The sequence below is a fragment of the Microcaecilia unicolor genome, chromosome 4 (genome assembly GCF_901765095.1).
Source record: "Microcaecilia unicolor chromosome 4, aMicUni1.1, whole genome shotgun sequence".
Classification (NCBI taxonomy): domain Eukaryota; kingdom Metazoa; phylum Chordata; class Amphibia; order Gymnophiona; family Siphonopidae; genus Microcaecilia; species Microcaecilia unicolor.
Genome location: NC_044034.1, coordinates 71,821,657 through 71,844,636, shown reverse-complemented (window position 1 = coordinate 71,844,636; position 22,980 = coordinate 71,821,657). Strand labels below are relative to the sequence as shown.

The 22,980-nt window shown below is 42.3% G+C and overlaps 1 protein-coding gene across 1 annotated transcript in view; it reads left to right on the top strand.

Annotated features, from left to right (window-relative positions):
- The window catches only part of USP12 (ubiquitin specific peptidase 12), a 125,423-nt gene that overhangs the window by 97,560 nt on the left and 4,883 nt on the right, over positions 1-22,980 (top strand). The window contains exons 8-10 of the mRNA XM_030202397.1: positions 4,839-4,922; positions 17,379-17,576; positions 20,574-20,652. Of these exons, the coding sequence (XP_030058257.1) occupies positions 4,839-4,922; positions 17,379-17,576; positions 20,574-20,652 (361 nt within the window). The remainder of the gene's footprint in view (positions 1-4,838; positions 4,923-17,378; positions 17,577-20,573; positions 20,653-22,980) is intronic.

The following is a 22,980-nucleotide window of genomic DNA, read 5'->3' as shown; positions in this document are numbered from 1 at the left end:
GCTTGTAAAATTTAGGCACATAAATTGCAATTAAATCTAATTAGTGCCAGTTGCTTGTTGAAAGGCCAGTTATTGTTGCTAATTAGCTTCAATTAAATTGGGTGTGCCTAAATTTGCATTAACAATTTTTGGAGATTTTTATACAATTAGGGGGGTAAGTTGCTAGTGTTAATTTTTCCCCAGGTAATTACAACATTAGCACACGACCTGAAAAATAATAAATTGAAAATGCCCTCAAAAAGGGCCTCTTAAAAGGGCCTCTTAATTGAGGAGGAGGCACATTTGCTGGATGTAAAACACACACTGCTGCCAGTTAGATATATTATTTATTTGTATTTAATGGGGGTTTTTTTATTTAAAAGATTTAGGGCCCTGTTTACTAAGCTGCACCTCAGGCACTCTAACCTTTTAGTGCGAGCTAATGCTAGAGACTCCCATAGGAAGTGTGCCTACAGTACGACTTAGTAAACAGGACCCTTAAAGCCCCACTATCCAATGTACTATGCAGATAACAATAAAACACATAATAAAACAACAAACACAATTACAATATACTCTAATATATAAAGAAATAGACAGATTTCCTAATCACCAACAAACATTTCAAAAGCCATGCATTCTTCTAAATATAAAAAATACCTTGGTAAGCATTACAACCACTTAAATTAAACAAATCTAACAAGAGTTTAAAATTTTTTTATTTTAGATATCTGACCAGATAAGAAACAGCTTATGCAGTTACTTTTATTAACACTTTTCATGGTATGTTGCTAGTTATGGTTTTCTCATAAATTTTTAAGCCTTTTTTTTTGTGGGTCTCAGAATTCCATAGGCACCATGTTCTCTCTATTGTATTTTCTTTTTTATTTAAAAAGTTATATTTCTCTAATCTGTAAATATTTTTAGCAGATTGCAAAAATCATGTGACATGGTCACCCTATCTCAAAAAAGATATAGTGGCATTAGAAGACGTACAGAGAAGGGTGACGAAAATAATAAAGGGGATGGGACAACTGCTAGGGCTCTTAAGCTTGGAGAAGAGACAGCTGAGGGGAGATGTGATAGAGGTCTATAAAATAGTGAGTGGAGTGGGTACACGTGAATTGCTTGTTTACTGTTTAAAAATACTAGGACTAGGGTGCAGGCAATGAAGCTACTAAGTAGTAAATTTAGAACAAATTGGAGAAAATATTTTTTCACTATACGTGTAATTAAACTCTGGAATTCATTGCTAGAGAATGTGGTAAAAGAAGTTAGCTTAACAGAGTTTATAAAAGGTTTAGATACTTTCCTAAAAGAAAATTCCATCAGCCATTATTAAGATGGACTTGAAAAATCCATTGCTTATTTCTGGGATAAGCAGCATAAAATCTATTTTACTGTTCTGGGATCTTGCCAGGTACTTGTGACCTGGACTGGCCACTTTTGGAAACAGGATACCGGGCTTGATGGATCTTTGGTCTCTCCCAGTATGGCAACGCTTATGTTCTTAACTCTGCATGCTGCTGTTAACAAAACCAGATATTAGCATGTGTATCCAGCAGAAGTAGACACCACCAGGGAAGATGAGTTCACAGCAGCAGCAAAGACAGTGAGAAGCACTACCGCGTCTGGCTTTACCCTCTACCAGTCTTCCACGGACATCATCCATCTCTTGTGACACCCAACACCCTTTTCTTCTGGAATCTACCTTGTTCTCCTTTTAGATCCTGCAGGCTTCATCTTACCCCTCTCCTAGTTCTTGCTAACTCGTCCACTCAGCTTTCATGGTCCTCCTATTCTCCTAGTTCCAACTTTTTCTGCCTTCAAGCTCCCAGCACTCTGTCCCATTGGCTTTCACTCTTCTCACGTCCATATTCCTTTGGCCCTTGATGCACCAACTAGTCCAAGAAAGATGGAGAAGCACACTGATACAAATACCAGAGAAAGAGACTTTGGGATGAGAGAGTTGGCAGTCCTGGGGAAAGAAGTACAAGTTCAGTAAGAGGCACCAAGATTATATTGGGATGCTCATTTCAAGAGGCAAGGGGAAATACGTGAGAGCAGGGTAATACTCCTTTCTCTGTCTTGCTTGGTCATCTCAACTGTTCCACAGTCCAATATTACCACAGGATCCACACTTGAATATCATGGAAAATGACATGTGGCCCTTAGACATATTAGGACCAGCAAGAACATGGCATCAGAAGGAATCGAAGAAGCTGCTAATTTGTGATTCGATAACCAAAGAAAGGAATTATTGACAAATTTAAAATTAATTATAACAGTTACGTTGGGGAAAAAAAAACATTTTTACGGTACTAATTTAAATCTGTGTATGCCAACTCTTGCTTTGGCATTCTGAAATGATGATTATATAAATGTACTTTAACAGCTAATGTCTATAGAGCCTCTGGGTGATAGATCTGTTTCAACGAAAAGTTTTCAAGTAGTACAAAACCTGAGTACCAGTTCTAAATCTTTAAATAATATTAGCAGTTTTATGAGCTAGTAAAGGGGATGCAGACTTAAGCTGAGATTATATTTTTCTGTGTGGTTATGACTACCTGCCAGTTTGGAGATGCTTTAAGTACGGGAGTATTATTTAAATGTATGGAGAACCTCCCATTTTCTTTAAAAATGTCAATCTTTCTTTGACTGCCTATGACAATTGACTAGTAATTCAAGTTGGGTTCCATTTGATTTGGGATCAGAGAGCTGAAATCTACTGTAGGCCTCTCTCCTTCTGAAACTGTTATGTGCATTAGGCACCAGCCAGATAGCTCACACCAGAGGTGATTGTGTGTTTGCTTTTGATAGAGATGGGTGATTTACTTGCAGTTCTAGCTTACAAATAAAACTTTTACCTTATTTGGGTATTCCCAGACAGGCGAAGGTGGAATGCTTGATTTCTGTGTAAAATCATAAAAATACAATTTCATAAAATTGTAAAGGAACTAATAAATTCAGGACATCCTTTTCCATTTTTTCAGATTCTGTTTTTGTGACCGATCAAGGATGTACCCTATCTGTCTAGAAATACCTAGATAAGGGGAATTTCATTGTCTGGCCCCAATATGAGAGTTCCAAGAAAAAACAACTATATTAGAAAGTCAGGATAGGCCCCCTATGTGCCTTTTATAAAACAAGATTCTACATTGACCCACAGCAATGCACCAATTCATACGTAGTCCAAAGAAAGGGTAAATGTTTGCATGTACTCTATGCGTGCTCGTTCATATTTTATAAAATAGCTCACAATCTTATGGCATTTAAATGTCGTATATCAGGAATCTTAGTAATCATAAAATTAAAGACCATTTGATAAACATGATACCCAAATCAAATGAAACGTTCAACTATTTGTTTGGGACCTCACCTGTGATACTCGGTGGCTAATGCATTCTCATACCACTAAGATTTACTCGCCAACTTCATCACTGGTTCTTTAACTTTTCTTAAAGTTAAATTAATATATTAATGAAATCTAATTAATTCTCATCTGAAATTTTCTTATGTTTGTCGGCTCAGCGGATCACTCTCGGACATGACTCATGTTTCGCTATATGCTGCCTCATGGAATACCCCTAAAAAAGACATTACATTTAAATGCCATATCTAAATCATTCTTATCCTAAAATCTATCATACTTTTACAATAATCAAAAAAGATTTCTGTACCATATATTTAATCTGACCCATCCTTCCAACTCAACAATTTATTTGGTCAAGATGGTGGTGGCGGTATCTCTTCACCAATCTATTTATAGAGTCACCGGACCTAAAATCCACCAATCCCAGAACCCTGTAGTCTATACTAATGTCACCATTCAGTTTCTATATTCAAACCTAATGGAGTCAGAATTCAACAGGAAAATCCAGTGTTGTTCTTTATAATTTAAAATCTTTTTATAATGTCCACCCTCCCACCCTTCAATAAACTGAACAGTATGTTGTTTTTCCAACCAGTGTTGTACTAGAGGTGCTTGTATGTTTTCTGTTACTATCCAATACCACAAATTCAGTCCTTGAACCACTGTCAAAGTTTGTGGACAGAGGAGCCAACTTTTCAAAATTATTGAGGGTGCTAAACCCAGCGGAAATTACCTCTCCCTGTACATAGTCAAGAAATTGGTTCAATATTGGGGGTGCTCAAGCACCCACAGAGCTGGCTCCTGTGTTTGTGGATAGTTTTTTACGATCTAAAACAATAAAAGTTCCATCATATTTCAGAGATTCAGCTCGGTTTTTGAAAATTCTTGAGACTATAGGAGACGTGTCGGACTTATCTGGTTAGCAACCTTGGATGTGACCTCTTGTGAGTCAGATCAGAGAGTGAGCCCCCAAGCGGACAAACATGAGAATTTGAGATGAGTATAATTAAATTTAGTTAAAATATTAATTAAACTTTAAGAAACATTAAAGAACCAATGACGAAGTGGGAAAGTAAATCTTAGTGGTGTGAGAATGCGTTAGCTGCAGAGATCCCAAACAAATATTTGAATGTATCATATGATTTGGATGTCAGGTTTATCAAATGTTTTTTATTTTATTGTATAAAGTACATATACATTGCAAATACACCCCCAGGATCACCTACACAGATTATGTAAAACTAGGTGCAATGGTTTGTTGTTGCTACATTTTATATGTTTATACTGCTTCCCTCCCCCCCCCCCCAGCAATTTTATATGAACCATTTTCCATAAGTAAGACTTGTTTTACACACTGAAAAAGCTTACAGGTTTCTAAAATTATTCTCATGAAGGGCAAAGGATTTTTTTTTTCTTGGGCTCTAGAATCAAGAAAATTAGCCATCTTGAAATTAATGAAACTTTAATTGATATTTTTGGCATACAGGGGTTTCAGCAACACGGAAACACTGTGCAGTGAATACAAGTACTATTGTGAAGAGTGTCGCAGTAAGCAGGAAGCACATAAGAGGTGAGGTATGCAGGATCTCTAGAAGTACCGCGGATAAGTTTTATAAATGGTCCTGATTTTCTGCAAAGAAGGGACTGTGCATTATTGTAATCTACAGACAGATAAAAAAAATAGAGGTCTAAACTTGAAGAGAAAGAGAAACGGGGATTTAGAAGGTATGGAGAAAATATATATATTTTTTATTTATATGTTACTAACCTCCAACTTTATAACACTTATGGAGCAGCATTTTATAAAAGATGTACAAATCAGAATTGAGATATCCAGGTTGGGACAGCTCAAGTTCTGCTAGTATTTTAGAACAGAATCTGCCAATGTAGAACATGCTCTAAAATTCATGGAGAAATGGATATTTGTGCGCTGGTTATATGCGGCAGGAGCATCCATTTTAGAACATAAATGTCTAAACGTTCAACGGGTCAAAGTGGACACATGTTGGTTAACAAATGTGCTGGAACTGGCATTTAGACCTTTTTATATTGTATAAACATCTAAATCCAGATTTTACAAAGCTGGGATGTTCCGGTCTAAAACCTGAAAAATGTGTATTCCCCATTTCAGAAGAGGAATGCACTTTTGTCCAAAATGATCAAATTGGGATTTACACCTGCTACCTAAGACGTCTAGGTTTCAGAAAAGTGCTTCTATTGAGCAGCATTCCACTGGAGGGATTAGGGGAGGCTGCCCCATTAACCCTTCAGTGATCAATGCCCCCCCCCCCCCTGAAAGTGAAACTGGCCAGGGAATATCGACTCTGATACTTTTAGAAAAAATAAATGTTCAAATTGATGCACGTCTAAAACCCAAATAGTACTCTAAAATAATACTGTATATCCAAGAGCTATCATTGTCCTCCCCCCTCCTCCCTCCTTCCCCCTTCCTCTTAACTGACCTTTCACTCCAAACTACTCTTCCCCCCCCCCCCCCCAAAAAAAAAAAAATTGCACCAGTCTTCTGTTCCAGACATGCCAAGTCACATGCATTTGGCGTGTGGCACATGCAGTCCAGGCCCCTTCTTTAGCTCCTACGCTTAAGGAGCCGATCTCATGTATTGGCTTCTTTCATACTCCCTGGTGGGATCCCATGCAAGTCTACAATTGCCTTATCTCTTTCCCCTCACCTATTCCCTTCGACAGGTCCGGCATCTTCCCTTCCCTTTCCTTGTCCCCCCCTTGCCACATGGGCCCTACAGATGTGCCTGTTCGCTTGCACTCTTACATCAGGCCCTCTCTGACCAGCCCCAGGGTCCTTCCCTCTGTCACAGCTTCCTGTTGCCACGTAGACAAGACATGGCAGAGGGAAAGAAACCTCAGATTGGTTGGAGAGAGCTTAATGCAGTGCCGGCAAACCTGCAAGTTCTTAGGGCCCACGTTGGGGGGGGGGGGGGGTTGCAGGAAGAGGGAAGGAAAGATGCCAGACATGCAGGAGGAAGGGGTGCGAATTCTGCTTCTGAATGGAAGGGATGAGAATGGAGGGAGTCTCACTTGAACGGAAGAAGTGGGAAAGCTGCGTTTGGACAATGGAGAGGGGAGTAATGCTGCACTTCAATGGATGGGATGAAAAAGCTGCATTTGTATGGAAGGAAGGAAGAGTGGGACATACACATTGATGAAAGGGTAGGGAGTGGGGGAAATGTACTGGAAGGGAGGGGAAAATGCACTGGGATAGGGCGGAAGGGAAAGGGGGAAATGCTGTGCATGGAAGGAAGAAGAAAAGGGAGAGAGAGTTGAGGGAGGAGAAAGGCAAGGATGCCAGGATGGTGGTGAGGAGGGGGGGAGAGAAGAAGAAGAGATGTCAAGGTGGTAGGGGAAGAGGACGAAATGCCAGGATTTGTGGGGAAAGAAGGAAGGAGAGGTGCTGGACCTGCAAAGTGGAAACAGAGGAAAGAGAGAAGAGTACTTGCTGGACCCCTTGGGGGGTAGAGGGAGGAAAGAGGGAGGGAGATATGCTGACTTGGGAGAGGGAAGACAGGAGGGAAGGAAGAGAGAGAGAGATGCCAGCACATGGGGGGGGGGGGGGGGGTAGAGGGAGAGTTGCTGACTTGGGAGAGGGAAGACAGGAGGGAAGGAAGAGAGAGAGAGATGCCAGCACATGGGGGGGGGGGGGGGGGGTAGAGGGAGAGTTGCTGACTTGGGAGAGGGAAGACAGGAGGGAAGGAAGAGAGAGAGATGCCAGCACATGGGGGGAGGAGGGTAGAGGGAGGAAAGAGAGAGGGAGAGTTGCTGACTTGGGAGAGGGAAGACAGGATTGACTGCACATTTTGTCTTTTAGATTGTAAGCTCCTTTGAGCAGGGACTGTCCTTCTTTGGTAAACTGTACAGCGCTGTGTAACCCTAGTAGCGCTTTAGAAGTGTTAAGCAGTAGTAGGAGGAGGAGGAAAGGAAGAGAGAGAGATGCCAGCACATGGGGGGGGGGGGGGGGCATAGGGGCACAGAAGAGTTATGTTGGATAGGGTAAGAATAGGGACACAAAGATGGGAGATGCTCAATATGGTGGGAAGACTGGCAAAGACACAGGAGTGATGCTGGGTAGGATAGATAGGGATGCAGAGAGAAGACGGATAGTAGACATGGAGAGAAAAGAAGTGCCAAATTAACCTTTTACTTTATAATCACTGTAATATTCTATTACATTCCACAAGCTCCTACAGAGGATGGCAGCAATCCAGATTGCTCACAGCTGCCAGTGTATTTGAAACCTGTGTATTATGTCTCTGAGAGATTATCAAGGAATTGAATCAAGAGTAGACTGTAGCAGAAGTCATCCTCTCTGTTTTTGTAGCAGAGAGGAGAATAATCAGTCTCCTGTTGTGCTGTGAGGAGTTGTAACCTAGGTTCCATCGTGTACCTGTGTATTACAGAAAGATTGATCATTATGTCTCTTGATACAGTTTCTGTAAGAATATGTAAGCTTAAGATGTAAGAATATGAGAATCATAGAAGATGTCTGCAGATAAAGAGAGCAGAGTTTATCCACTCTGCCTATTTGTGCCTCTCTGCTGTTCTCTCCCAGGTCCGTGTTGATCTGTGGTTTACTTCTTCCCATCTTATGCCTCTAGAGTGACGTTTTCACTTGCCTGACTAGATGCAAAGTCTGTGAGTAAGTTTCAGAGGGAAACCACACCGTTTTCCATGCTGTTTGTGCAAGTGGTGGCACAGAGCAAAACAGGGCACGCACATTTGAAAATTCTATTCTGTCTGCATTTGAAAATTATATCTGTCCTTCCCCAAACTAGTCATGCCCCCAGGAACACCTAATTTTAATATGTGTAAAACATATTTTAAAAGTACCCACTTATCAGCGGCTGGTGGATCTAGTTGGGTAATTTTTTTTTAATTTTTATTAACCATTTTGTATTTAACAACACATCACAGCACAGCATCTTGTTAAGCAAATCTACACAGAATGTTACAACGTTCTGTATACATTGTCAACTTTAGCATAAATTATAACAACCATACAACTTTCACAAGTGTGCGCAGTATTTCATCTATATAACCTAAGTAAATCTTAGAGGAAAAAAAAAGAAGACAGTATAACATCACTAAGCATCCAAACCAATGTAAGGGCTGAATATAACTGAGATACTACATAAACATAAATAGAACAAAAGGGATTTTGGTTTGTTCCATGGAGGCAATAGTAGAGGTCATGAGCTAAGTAACCCCATGTTGGGTAATTTTTTAGTTGCCTGGCTAGATTATTAAAAAAATTGACCTAAATGAGGGTAATCTTCTAACAGGGCGCCCAGAATAACAAGGTACATTGGCAGATATGTGCCTGTAGAAAATTAGGACAGAGAAAGTTAGGCAGACATATTTACACCGGCTCCATGGTAGGTATAATGCCCGTGTTATTCTATCACATCTTTACTTGACCATATCTCTGTGTAAAGGAGCAGCTAAGTGGTATTCTGTAAGTATGTGCCAATATTTGATGGAGTGTGATTTGCAGGTGGGCGTTCTCATAGGTGGAGTTTGGGCAGGGTTTATATTGGGCTCATCCTATATAATAATTCTCACCACCAATGTTCTAAAGCAGCTGCCTGTGTTTGTGGCTCCTGGAGTTGCTGAGCTAGGCTCCGTAGCCAGGCTGACATCACTCACAGCTGATTCCCAGGCAGGGGGAGGAGTAGGGAAACATGCTCCGTGTGTTTCCCTACTCCTCCCCCTGCCTGGGAATCAGCTGTCAGTGCGCCGCTCCCTTCCACTTCGGAGCAAGTGGCAGGGAGTGGCGCATCAAAAAACTACAAGCGCGGCACCACAGAACCCCCCCCCCCCTTCGGCGCATCACCCAAGCCCCCCCCCCCCGGGCACATCAACCTCCTCGCCACCCGCAGTTGCCAGTGGTAACGCTGTCCGGCCGCTGCTGCTTCTCCTGTTGAGCAGCAGCGGCCGCTACAAAAAGAAAAAAAGCGATAAATGTTTTTAAACCCAGCCCAAATCATTTGCAAATGCCCGAGTCTTACAACGCAGTCTCTGCAGCCACTCCTCCTCTCGCCTGTCGCGTCGCTGCGCTCCTCCGGGGTCTTACTCCAGGGGCAGTGACGTGGAGGCGAGAGGAGGTGCGGCTGCAAAGACTGCGTTGTAAGACTCGGGCATTTGCAAATGATTTGGGCTGGGTTTAAAAACATTTATCGCTTTTTTTTCTTTTTGTAGCGGCCGCTGCAGCTCAACAGGAGAAGCAGCAGCGGCCGGACAGCGTTACCACTGGCAGCTGCGGGTGGCGAGGGGGGTTTGATGCGCCGGGGGGAGGGGGAGGGTCGCTGGACATGGGTAGCTGGAGGGGAGGGTCGCTGGACATGGATGGCTGGAGGGGGCAGGGGAGAGGGAGGTGGGGAGGGGGTCCTTAGACCAGAGAGGTGGGGGTGGGGAGGGGGCTCTCACTCACTCACTGTCTCTCACATAAACTCTCTCTGACACACTCCCTTTCTGTCACACTCTATCTCTCTGTCACACACACACAGTCTCACACACACAGACACTCTGTCTCTCACACACTCTCTCTCTGACACACACACACTCCATTTCTCACACACACTCTCTCTCTCAAACATACACACTCCAAGGAAAACCTTGCTAGCGCCCGTTTCATTTGTGTCAGAAACGGGCCTTTTTTACTAGTAAATTGTAAAATACTTTAATCAATGCCTATTCTTGCACAATCTAGAATTTGTCAGCTGTTTATTTTTGGAATGTGTCCCTTGTGTTATAAAAACTTAATAAATATAAAAGAATAGAATTTATGCTAGCTGTATGGCTGGTATAAATGCTTGCACCTAAATAAACCGCCTTGTTCTATTTTGGAAAGGCGGTATATTAAACATAATAAACCATAAACCATAGGCATGTATTTGACCTGGTACACTGGGCTCCATTAAGTTACCTCTTTATAGAATTATCCTCCACACGCATATTTGATAAAGTAACACAAAATGACCACGCTATGGGGATTATTTTCAAACCATTCAGACTTACAAAATTCTATAGTCTACTATGCAACTTTGTAAGTCTAAGTGCTTTGAAAATACACCTCTGTATATCCCATATCCTATAATAATAAAAAAAAATGTTTAAAGACCTTCAGAGATGTACTGTAAGAGATTCTTACCCCTCTATTCAGGGTTCTTCAAAGAGAACAGTCACCCTTCATCGTTGTCAGATCAGATTTTCTTCTAATATGACAGTCTCAAATTGTTATATTCTCATTACAGCAATGTTCTCATTCATATTCCAGTATATAGTAATAATATTTCAAATACACATCAGTTTCAAAATTCAAAAGTCACTTCTGTTATGGTCCTTTTTCAACATGTGGTATGGATTCAAACCTCAAGGAGACATTTTCGACATGAATCCATGTTTCGCATGGTGCTGCATGCAGGAAAAGTCTCCTTCCAAGCCAGCAGTCTATTCTCATGTTGCTTCCTGGATGCAGCGCCATGCGGAACATGGATTCATGTCGAAAATGTCTGTTTATTTCTTGAGTATCACATGTCCCCTGGCCTTCCTCTCCTTCGGTGTATACATATTTAGTTCAAGTTTTGCCTTATGTATCTCCTGACAGTCCCCACACTATTTTGGTCATTTTTCTCTGGACTTCCTCTAGCCTCTTTATATCCTCCTTCAATACGGTCTCCACAGTGTTCCAAGTGAAACCTTACTAGTGACCTGTACAGGGGCATTAGCGTCTCTTTCTGTTGTGGAAGGAAGCCAACATATTTTATTTATTTATTTAGATTTTGCTCACACCTTTTTCAGTAGTAGCTCAAGGTGAGTTTCATTCAGGTACACTGGATATTTCTCTGTCCCAGGAGGGCTCACAATCGTAAGTTTGTACCTGGGGCAATGGAGGGTTAAGTGACTTGCCCAAGATCACAAGGAGCAGCAGTGGGATTTGAACCGGCCACCTCTGGATTGCAAGATCGGTGCTGTAACCACTAGGCCACTCCTCCACTCCTTCAGATACGGAACCGCATATTGTAAATTGGATGTGAAATTGGTTGAGGTGCAAGATGAAGAGGGTCATGGACTCAGCTGTGTGATGGCAAAGTGTCCAGTGGGACACACCAGATTTGTTACTGGGACCAGTTCTTTTCTGTATCTTTAGTAAGGGAACTGAGGGAAAAGCGTGCTTCTTTTCAGATGATCCAAAATTTGGAATAGTAAACTTAGATGGAAGAGAGATAAAATTATGTGAAAAAGATGGGGGGGGGGGGGGTCCTTTTACTGGGCTGTGGTAAAAAGTGGACTGCGGTAGTGTGGGCATGTGTTTTGGGCACGCGCTGGGCCATTTTGTTTACTTCATCTGGGAGAAAGGGCTTTTTTTAAATGGGCCGGGAAATGGTTGTGTGCTGAAATTAAAACTAGCGCGCGCCTATTTATGGCCTGAGCCCTTACTACCACCCATTGACTTAGTGGTAAGGGCTCACTCACTACCCATATGGTAACCATGCAGTGCACGCCAACTGCTGATTATCCCCAGGGAACGCCCTCCGTGCTAGAAAATAGAAAATTATTTTCTACCATGGGATTTGGTGTGCGCCAAATTCAGAATTACTGCCAGGCGCATGCACTAGCCCAGCAGTAATGGTGATTTGGCACGTGCCTTAGTTAAAGGGCCCCTGTGTGAATAGTGAAAGATTTCAAAAACTAGAAGGGACGGAGGGAAGGAATCGGGACTGGAAATGGTGTGGAGGAGAGACTAATTGCAGGTGGGCAGTACAGCGGATACAGTGTCCATCCAGGCCCCCCCACCCCCCCCCCCCCCCCCATCGCCTGCTGCCCAGCCTGTGTCAGTCTGTCTGCTCTGCTGCAGGGGAAGTCCTGCACCATCCTCAGCATTCCAGCAGGAGGAGACTCTGCAGCTGTACTAGCACTGCAAGAGACAAACTCTCAGTTTCTCCTGGCAGCCAGAGAAAGAGCCCCCAATTAATTCTAATTCTGCGAACAGGAAAAGCAGAGAGGAAAATGTCTGAAGGAGCTTCTGCCCAGGTAGGAAATACCCCACCCCAGACAACACACACACACACTTTCTTCTTTCTCTGTCTCTCTGCCAGCACTGCTGCAGCCATCTAACCCCCTACACTGTAGTCTCAGGACCCCGAACAGACGTGGGACTGAGGAAAGATACCTTGGGAATCTCCTGAGTGGAAGGAGAAAGCAGAAGTCCCACAAAGCACCTTGATAAATTGTCTGTACATGTTACATCTTGTGAACTCTCGAAGGACGCTCTTGTTGGCATGTAACTTTTAATCTGCGTAATCATTAGGTGGAATAGTCCCATCAGCAATCGACCCACAGAATTCATAACTGTTTGAAGTGCCTGAAGTGAATACTTTGGCAAGCCAAGATACACAATGTTGCAATAATCTAAACAACCAAACACCATAGATTGCAACACCTTTTTAAAGTTATTCCAAGACAACAAGGATTTCAATCGAGACATCATTCACAATTTAAAGTACAGAGAGCATATCAAAACTTGTACCTGCATTTGAAAAGTAAAGGCTGAATCTAACACAATTCCTAAGTTGGGAAGCAAAGCCAGTGCTGGGCAAGACTTCTACAGTCTGTGCCCTGATTGTGGCTGAATAGATTTCGGTGGGTTGCAGTGGAGCGTTTCAGGGGCTTGACAACTTCAGAAATTTAGAACATCCTCTCACCTCACGTCAGGCGCAGTGACACTGAAATGCTGCCTCCAGGCCAGGAGCCCAGAAGCACCGGTGCTCTTGCGACGGTGATAGCACACCCATAGGTAACCGGAGAATAGACATAATCGCGCACCACTGCTGGGGTAACCTCTCACCTAGGCAGCATCCACACACCAGGCGTGGCGACATTGAAACGCTGCCTCCAGGCCGGGAGCCCAGGAGCTCCGGTGCTCTTGTGACCTCCATCGGCAACACAGGGCCACATACGAATTCCAGCCCAAAGCTTTGTCCACATTCGGAAAGGAAGGGACGAGACAGAGACCCAACCTTGAGCAAAGAACCATGTGGATGACCTGACCGGTGCGAAGTAACATGTGACAGGCCTGACCGGCTAGTGGCCCACCACCACTCTTTAGAGTCCCCACGCCTTCCAGACAAACACCGCTGCAATGTTGATTCGGCCTGGGCAGTTCCTGCAGAGCCAGAAGGCCAGGGAAGAAGGGGTCCATTTACATTCACAGCTACTTCCCGATCTTCAGAAGTGACCTGGGCAGCCCCTGCAGAGCCAGAAGAACTAGGGAAGAAGGGTTCCATAATCCTTAGTGGTGGACCCATTTACAGCTGCTCCTTGATCCTCAGAGGGGACCCTCTCACTTCTTATCACAAAGGTTAAGTAGCACAGAATCTTGCTACATGTTGAGACTTTGCTGGGAGTGTAGCGCTGAGAGCGGGAACTGGTCTAGATGGTCATCTGATTTGACTCCGTAGGATTTCTTCATGTCCAGCATGTCTCCTTTCTTCCCTCCCCTGTATCCATATAAAGCAATAATTCTCTCTCCCCTCTCCTCCACCCAAGTCCAGCATTTCTCCTGTCTCCCCGCCAACCCCTCCATCCATCCATGTCCAGCAATTCTCCTCTATCTCCTGTTCTCCTCTCCATCCATGTCCAGCGATTCTCCTCTCTCCCCTGCCCTCTTCTCCCATCCCTGTCCAGTGATTCTCATCTCTCCCCTGCCCTCCCCTCCCATCCATGTCCAGCAATTCTCCTCTTTTCCATGCCCAACGATTCTCCTCTCTCCCCTGCCCTCCCCTTCCATAAATGTCCAGCAATTCTCCTCTCTCCCCTGTCCTCCCCTCCCATCCATTACCAGCAATTCTCTCTTCCCTGCCCTCCCATCATTTTACTATTGTTATGCTCTTAACAAATTTGTAAGGTTTTTTTTGTGTTGAACTGTACCTGCTATACACTGCCTTGGGTGAATCTCTTCATAAAGGCAGTTAATAAATCCCAATAGGTCAGACTCCAGGAGTTAAGGATACATGGACAGAAGACTGCCAAGGTGGGAGAGAACCTTGCATTGTATTCCTAAACTGTATAAGTTTGGCGTGTGCGCAGAAGGGACCTGAGATGACATTTGTTGCCACAAGTTCAGTTGGAGGAATTTTGAGATAACAAAGAGCAACAACCACTGTATAAAAGGTAGGTTAATAGGGAATTAAATTAGGCCAAGATGACTGCACACTAAGGCGCACATTGTGGCAGCTCCGGTGAGGTTCTGTTTTTGCCAAGATTTTTTTAAATCTGGGACTTTGGTTTTCTTGTCTTCTCTAATGGGGATGCAGAAAGGCCACATGCAAGAAACTCCCTCTGCTCCTGCTTCGAATGCTATGTTGAGACAAACATGTTCCCAGAACAGCTTGCGGTTGGATTCCCGTGAGCAGTGCCTGAGAATGTCATTGTTCAGGAGTGCTGAACTGTGGGTCCTGCTGTATTTTGACTGCAGAGTCAAAAGGAGTGTTACTGTGAGAGACGAAAGTATCAGAATTGGTGGTCCCCGTGAGACTTCTCATATTGACCCCCCGATCAGGATGACTAGGTTGAAACTCTATCCTAAACTATACTGCAGAGACTGGTGATGATGGGAAGAGTGCTGGTTTAGTGAGTTCTTTGTCCTCGTTGATGGACATCCAGAGTGGAGAAAGAGGCAACAGATGCAACATCTAGGCCTACCATGATTTAATTTGATCTTTGCCATGTCAGTTTCTTCTTTGGTTACACTTTCCATGTGCATGATTTTTATGCACCTATGCATTTATACAATCCTTTCCTCATGTGAACCAGGCATTACACATAGAGAAAGCTTTATAAATATATCCCTTTAAAGCATAATTTTGTAGCATTATAGCCTCTTGTGAGTAAAGCGTTAAATATACAAGAATAATATACATTAAAAAAGAACACTATCAAAGATTGGAGAAATTTTGTATAGGTGATTTTAAATACTGAAGCAAAGCAGAATAGGTGAGATTTTAGATAGTATCAAAAATTTGAAGGAACACTTATCAGGTAAAGGAAAAAAGAATGGTTTCTCAGATTTCTTTGGTAGAGAAAGAAAATGATTTGCTTTGAACAATATTGCCCATAGTAAAGAATGAACAAGAGCTTATGGACAGACCAAGCAGGGGATAGAGTAGAAAGTTGAGATGAGGACACCAAAGTTGAAGCCACAGAGAATCTCAAAATCAAGTTAGGCAGTTTTCAGTTGGATCCTAGAAGAGATGGGAAGCCAATGAATTAATGTACTTGACATAGTCAGTTCAGAGTGAGCTTTTATCCCTACTATCTTTTATTCCTCGCTTTGGTCTTAGACAGTTGAGCTTGTTCCCAGCCCTGTTCTCTTAATACAAACTTACATGAGTGCATATAGTGCACGCACATCATCAGAGTCATGCTTAAAGACCTGTGAAGCTGCAAAGAATCAAGTAGGATAATGGGAAGCAATTCTCAATGGACCCCAGGGGACTCATGATGGTTTCCCTCCAACTGCTTTACATGGAGTCGAAAGTTCAACTCTACCAGTTTCTGGAAAAAATAAAAATGAGGACAAGTTATGATGTGGGAATCTTTGGATTGTGTTGAAGATGAAAGGTGCCGCTCTGAAAAGTGAACCCTTCGAATGAGAAACAGATGTCCTACATGTTTCTAAATTTAGTCAGTCCGTTTTCAGTTACATCAGAATTAGAGCAGTAATGAGAAACAAAACAGGATTCTTTTCCTGACACGGGCCCGGTCTTATGGATCAGTAGCATATCTGCAGATGACATCTTAGATTGCTTCCCAAAACAATGTTAATCATGCTGTACTTTTGGATTGATTTTATACTCTACAAACCTCGTTCCCTTGTCAGAAGTATTTGTTAACCACTTTGGTCCTAGAGATTTGTTCCGGTCATTTTCTGCTTCTTAAAAACTCATCGGCATATGACAGTTTCTGGTCTATTTTTGTGGAGGTTGCTATATCAGTCAACAGTCATATTCTTCAACACAGGAACAAAATTCCTTTGAAGAGAGCAGGCAGCAATTGAAAGAGGCTGTCAGCATCGGAGCTTCCCTCTGCGAGTCCCACCTATGCGGAAACAGGAAGTTGAAACCACATAGGCGGGACTCGCAGAGGGAAGCTCCGATGCTGACAGCCTCTTTCAATTGCTGCCTGCACCGTTTGCGCTGTGTAAGTATGGGACTGAGAGGAAGTGCAGGACTCGGGGGGGAGGGGGGGCAAAAAAAAAGGTGCCGGTACGCCGTACCGTTGTGTACCGGCACAAAAAAAGCACTGCACTTACCCCCTCCACTGCTTCGGGTACAACTCTAGATTATAAGCCTTCTGATGAAGAAATAGCTTATGTACTTGAATATAGCTCACTATGAGCTAAATCCAAGGTTCAGGGGAGGCATACGTAGATAGTGAGAGGGGGTAGATACCTGAAACCACCAACCAGCAGAAGTGATGAAAACCAGTACTGTGACAATTGCAGTATATTTGGGACAGACATAGTGGACAGTGGTAGGAACATGTTTAGGAGGTTACAGTATTACAAACAACCCATCCTTTCCTACCTCCACAGCAGAGGCCAAGGTGAAAATCACAGGTTAGCAATGCTGCATGAAGATGCAGATTCCCGGAAACCAAGCAGGCCAGTAGGTTTGTGTCCAGTTACCCTCCAGCAAAGCCATAGGGATATCAACAGTCAGATGTTTGGGGAGCAGCCTCGTTGGTTTTGGTACTTGTTTAGATTATTAATTTGCTGGTAAGATATACAAGAAGACAACAAAAACTGACGTGGATAAGGAGCTGCATCCTGCAAGCGGTCAGGTTCATACTGCTGGTAGCTGGATATGTTCATTGGAATGTGAACCGAAATAATTGGGCAGACTGGATGGGTCAGTTGATTTTTATCTGTCATCTACTGTACAACAATGAACTGATGGCCAAACGTTTAAAAACTGTGTTTTGTTTTTCATTTTAGGATGAAAGTAAAAAAACTGCCTATGATTCTAGCACTACATCTGAAGAGGTTCAAGTATATGGATCAGCTGCATCGATATACCAAACTCTCCTATAGAGTAGTTTTTCCTCTAGAGCTGCGACTTTTTAACACATCAGGTGACGCCACTAATCCTGACCGAATGTACGATCTTGTTGCTGTGGTAGTTCACTGTGGAAGGTAAGGGTCGCCTTTTTAGTTAATTATTTTATGGCAGCGGTTCCCAAACCTGTCCTGGGGGCTCCCCAGTCATTCAAGTTTTCAGGATATCCTCCATGACTATTCATGAGGGAGATTTGCCTGAAGTAGAAGGAGTGCTTTGCAGATCTCTTTCGTACATATTCATTGTGAATATCCTGAAAACCTGACTGGCTGGGGAGTCCCTGGACAGGTTTGGAAACCACTGTTTTTTGAGAATTACTGACATGATTGTGGCAGAGAAAATAATCTGCATTGTGTGATGAATTTCTCTTCAAAAGCAAGACACACAGACTAAAATATTACCTCATAGAGGCCCCCATAGATAGTGTGAGTTGTCAGCAAATACTGTTTGGCAATAGATGTGTGTGACCCCTCCCCTCCCATTAGGTAAAAAGAGGCAGAAGAATGAGGAGCCTCCTGGGATATATCCCATTACCTTCAGCTTAGTGATGGAGTGTTTTCATTTAGAGTCAAGCAATTACAAGACCCTGTCTTGGGAAGAGATTGCTAAGCATTGTACCATATGTAAGACGTTTTCCTGTACATGTAAGTATTTGTAAATCTTATTAAGAGAGTAATCTTCATATAGTAAGATCAGAATATGCCTCATTTTGAAACTCTCAAAACTGCAATTTCACAGGCTTCTTTTGTTACCCAGACTACCTTTGTTAAATTATGTAAAAAAATTTAACCATTTCTGTTGTACCAGAGTTTAAAATGTATAATTGAACAGAAATAAATGATGCCCTTACACCATTATATCCCATGATAAGGTGCATGTTTGTAAAGTAACAGCAAGTGGGCAAGGATTTGATAGAAGGAGCAGTGTTTTTTTTTGTAAGTTTAGTTTTTGAATTTGTATCGTAGACAAATGCTTATTAAGGAAAGGCCCCGATATCTACTAAGCCAATATTCAGCTAAGGCCGAGCACCTAATTTAGGTGGCCAAATATTTTATGCCTAGCTTTGAGTACTTTTTCAGCTAAACCTAGATGGCTATATCTATCTCCAGAGCTTAAATGGCCCTTTTAGTAAGCCACATTGGCACCTACGTGCATCAGTTTTGAGTTACCGCATAGACCAAACCTACCTATCTTGTGACTAGAGGAGTTTGCTCTTGGGAGTTTGTTTCTGTTTGATTTTAAGCGAAGGGACAGCATGGCGAAGCAGCACATTGCTTTCAACAAACGCACTGAATTTTACAATACAGCCATACGTACTCTGTCACACTTTGCGACCCCTGACGCAGGCGCTTAGCGCCGAAACACGGACCGTGTTGGGTCCATTCAAAGATCTGTTCCTTAAAATACATGATTAAAGGTTTCATTCCCCTTTTTTTGAAGGCTCCTGGTACTTTTTTGTTTTGCTCATTAGATTTTATATTCATCAATTATCGTATGGTATTTTAAACAGGTGATCACTACTTTATTGCCCAGCCAAGGCTTTGTGCTCTGACTTTTCTGTTAGAAAGCTGTGAAGCATGCTGAGACACGTGCAGCTGCCTTTTCAGTTGCTGGGCCTGCAATGTGGAATGGACTGCTAGGATACTTGAAGGTTATGCAGGAATATGGAACAGTTCAGAGAAGATTTGAAAACACACCTGTTTGTTAAAGTGTGGGGTTAATATTGCTGTGGCGGACTGAGCATGAGTGTGAATTTATTGTGTATGTTCTTATGTACACCCCACCTAACTGTAGGCGATTTAGAAATCTCTAAATAAATACATTTTTGGCAGAAATTTCTCCTAGGACTAGGTAGCCAAAACTACTTGACTAAGTAGATTTAGGCTGCTGAACACAACCCTTCTCCAGGCAGGGAAATCCCCTACCCAGCAAAAAAAAAATTTTTTAATTATTATTTATTAGGATTTATTTACTGCCTTTTTTAAATAATTCAAGCAGGTATACAGTAAGAATAAATCAAACATAAGCAATAGACAATTACAGCAGTAAAAATATTCAAATAACAATACAAAGTATGGCACAGTACACTAATTTCAATATCAACATATTATGTAATGGAATATTTTAATAGCGTAGGATATAAGCAAAGAAGGCGCATATAGATAGGTAAGAGAGTAAGAGGAGTTAGGACTGTCCTGTTTAAAAATGTGAATTTAGGAAATTCCAACATACCTCCCCCCCCCCTCACCCTTGCTTGTTCCTTTCACCCCAACTCTCTAAGGCAGTGTATCCCTTGCTAGTCACGTTTTCAGGATATCCTCAGTGAATATGCATGAAAGAGATTTGTGTATAATGGAGGCAATGTATGCAAATCAAGTTCATGCATATTCATTGTGGATATCCTGATACACCAGGACTGGACTTGGGAAAGAAACACTGGTCTAAGGGATGGGCCACTAAGAAAGTACCTTCCAAATATTAGAGATGCTTTCTCTAAAGAGTCATAAGGAAACTTTATGAATGATGCCAGGGCTAGATTGAAGCCCAAAGGCACAGGGGGCTTCCATGGGAGAAGTGTTACATGAAAGAGAGTTTTCATAAAGGAGCAACCAGCTATGATTTGTGAAACTGGATGGCTATTTACTGGCATGTTATGCTGACTCTGTACTGAGTAATATTCTAATAGAAGAGGTTTGAAGACCAAGACAATAGAACTGGTACAGGTAGTTGCAAAATCATTGTAGGAGACTGGTGGTTGGGAGGCGGGGATAGTGCTGGGCAGACTTATATGGTCTGTGCCAGAGCCGGTGGTTGGGAGGCGGGGCTGATGGTTGGGAGGCGGGGATAGTGCTGGGCAGACTTATAGGTCCGTGCCCTGAAGAGCTCAGGTACAAATCAAAGTAGGGTATACACAAAAAGTAGCACACATGATTTGTCTTCTTGGGCAGACTGGATGGACCGTGCAGGTCTTTTTTCTGCCGTCATCTACTATGTTACTATGTTACTATGAGACATATAGTAGGGCCATAGCCACTAGAACAGCACCTTTTATGCATGTTTTTTTCTTTCCACAGTGGTCCCAACCGAGGACATTATATTGCAATAGTAAAGAGTCATGACTTTTGGTTGCTGTTTGATGATGATATTGTAGAGGTAAGTTTAACTTTATGATCTTTCATTGTAACTATTTTGTGAAAATTAATTGTTGTCTATGATGGAGAAGTGAAATAAGGTTACTTGATTATGCTGATTTTGATCCAATTTGTGTTCTTCAGCGCTGAGAGGTTGCATCCTCATATTGTATAGAGACGTGATGGCAGGGCTAGGGCTCTTCACCTTGGAGAAAAGACGGCTGAGGGGAGATATGATAGAGCTTTATAAAATAATGAGTGGAGTGGTACAGGTAGACGTGAAGCGTCTGTTTATGCTTTCCAAAAATACTAGGACTAGGGGGCATGCGATGAAGCTACAAAATAGTAAATTTAAAAACGAATCGGAATTTGTTGTCAGAGAATGTGGTAAAGGTGGTTAGCTTAGCAGAATTTTAAAAAAGGTTTAGACGGCTTCCTAAAGGAAAAGTCCATAGACCATTATTAAGTGGATTTGGGGAAAATCCACTATTTCTGGGATAAGCAGTATAAAATGTTTTGTACTTTTTTGGGATCTTGCCAGGTATTTGTGACCTGGATTGGCCACTGTTGGAAACAGGATGCTGGGTTTGATGGGCCTTTGGTCTGTCCCAGTATGGCAATACTTATGTACTTATGTAAAGACTGCAAGACCCATTTTATCTGCACATTTTTCTTAACTGCCACAATACCACAAGTCATACCCGAGCTGCTCTTTTGTCATCCCCATGACAAAGTCCATGCTTTTTTGAATTCTGTTGTTATTCCTGCATTTCCACTGGAAGATAGTTTTCTGTTAGTAAATTTTTCCTTATTCTTGTCTGCTTACCCCAGTTTTGTATTCCCATTCTAAAATTACTTTTCTAACTTAAAAAAAAAAAACAGCTTTCTTCTAGTGTAGTTATATTTTTTGATGATTCTGAACATCTGTCGTATTGCCCACTCCCTTTCTTCTCCAACGTTTATATATTTATATCTCACCTCATGGGGCGTATCCTGCAGACTGCTGTATATTTTTAACCATCCTCTAAGGTCTAAAACTAGACTTTGTTAATTACTAAGGCATGGATTCACCATGTATATTTACATTCCTGGTTTTGTAATTTTAATCTTATGGATTTAGAAGGCAACCCGTCAAACAAAGTGCTTATATGTAAAGTCTGTAGGTACTACTTAACCACAGGTTTAAATCAATTTTCAAAGGAAAATAATTCCCTTTTGAATATTGACTCTGAAAATACTATGCGCACAAATCTGAACAGAAGATGAGCCGTGCAGAGTCAGTCCAATATCCCAGCAAGCCCAATATCCTGGCTTAGACAGTGGCCAAACCAGGTCACAACTACTTAGCAGATCCCAAAAAGTAGATCTACTTTTATAGCTCTTGTCCCAGGATACATGAGGGTATTCCCAAGTTTACCTGGCTAATAATGTTTTACAGGCTTCTCTTTCACGACTTTGTGCAAACTTGTTTTGAAAACCACTCTTAGTCACCCTCCAGTAAAACATTGCAGAGCTCATCTCAATTATGTACTGTACTTTCTGTGATTTTGTTTTCAGTCTTTTGGCGGTTAGTTTCTTAGAATCCCCCTTTATCTAAAGGGTTGGCACATGCCAATATGGAACTACCGCTGGGCTACTGCAGGTGGTAGTTCCCACCTCTAGCGCGCGGCTCTACAGGAATTTTTTTTCGATTTTTCTAGCATTGGATCTTAACCGGCAGTAATCAGTCAGCGCCATGCGCTGCCTGGTTAGTGCGGGAGCCCCTACTGCCATCTCAATGGGTAGCAGTAAGGGCTCCCCAGCAAAATGGCTGTGCGGTAAGTGGTTCATTTACCTGCTGTAGTTAAAGGAGGCCTCAGCGTGCTTCAAAAACACTCGCTGATAATAGCACAGGCTCCTTTTATCACAGCTTGGTAATAGGGCCCCTAAGTGCTGTGTGAAGGGCTAAACAATTATGCCATCCCACTGATGATTTTATATATTTGTCTTATCCCTTCTCTCTCGTTTCCTTTCCAAACTGAAAGTCACTAACCTGTTGCCTTTCTTCATTCAAGAGATGCTCTATCCCTTCTATCATTTTTTTAGTCTTCTCTGAATTCTTTCTAATTCCTCTGCCTCCTTTTTAAATTGAGGATGCAGTCACACCAGTGACTTATACAGAGGCATAACGATATTCTCAGTTTTGTTCTCTGTCCTTTTTCAAATTACCCATGGCATTCTATTTGCTTTTTTAGCAGCTGTGGCACCCTGGGCTGAAAATTTCAGAGTATTCTCCATATGATTCCAAGACCTTTTTCTTGAGTGGTGGCGTCAGACTCAGAACCCAGTATTTTGTATCTGTAGTTGGGAT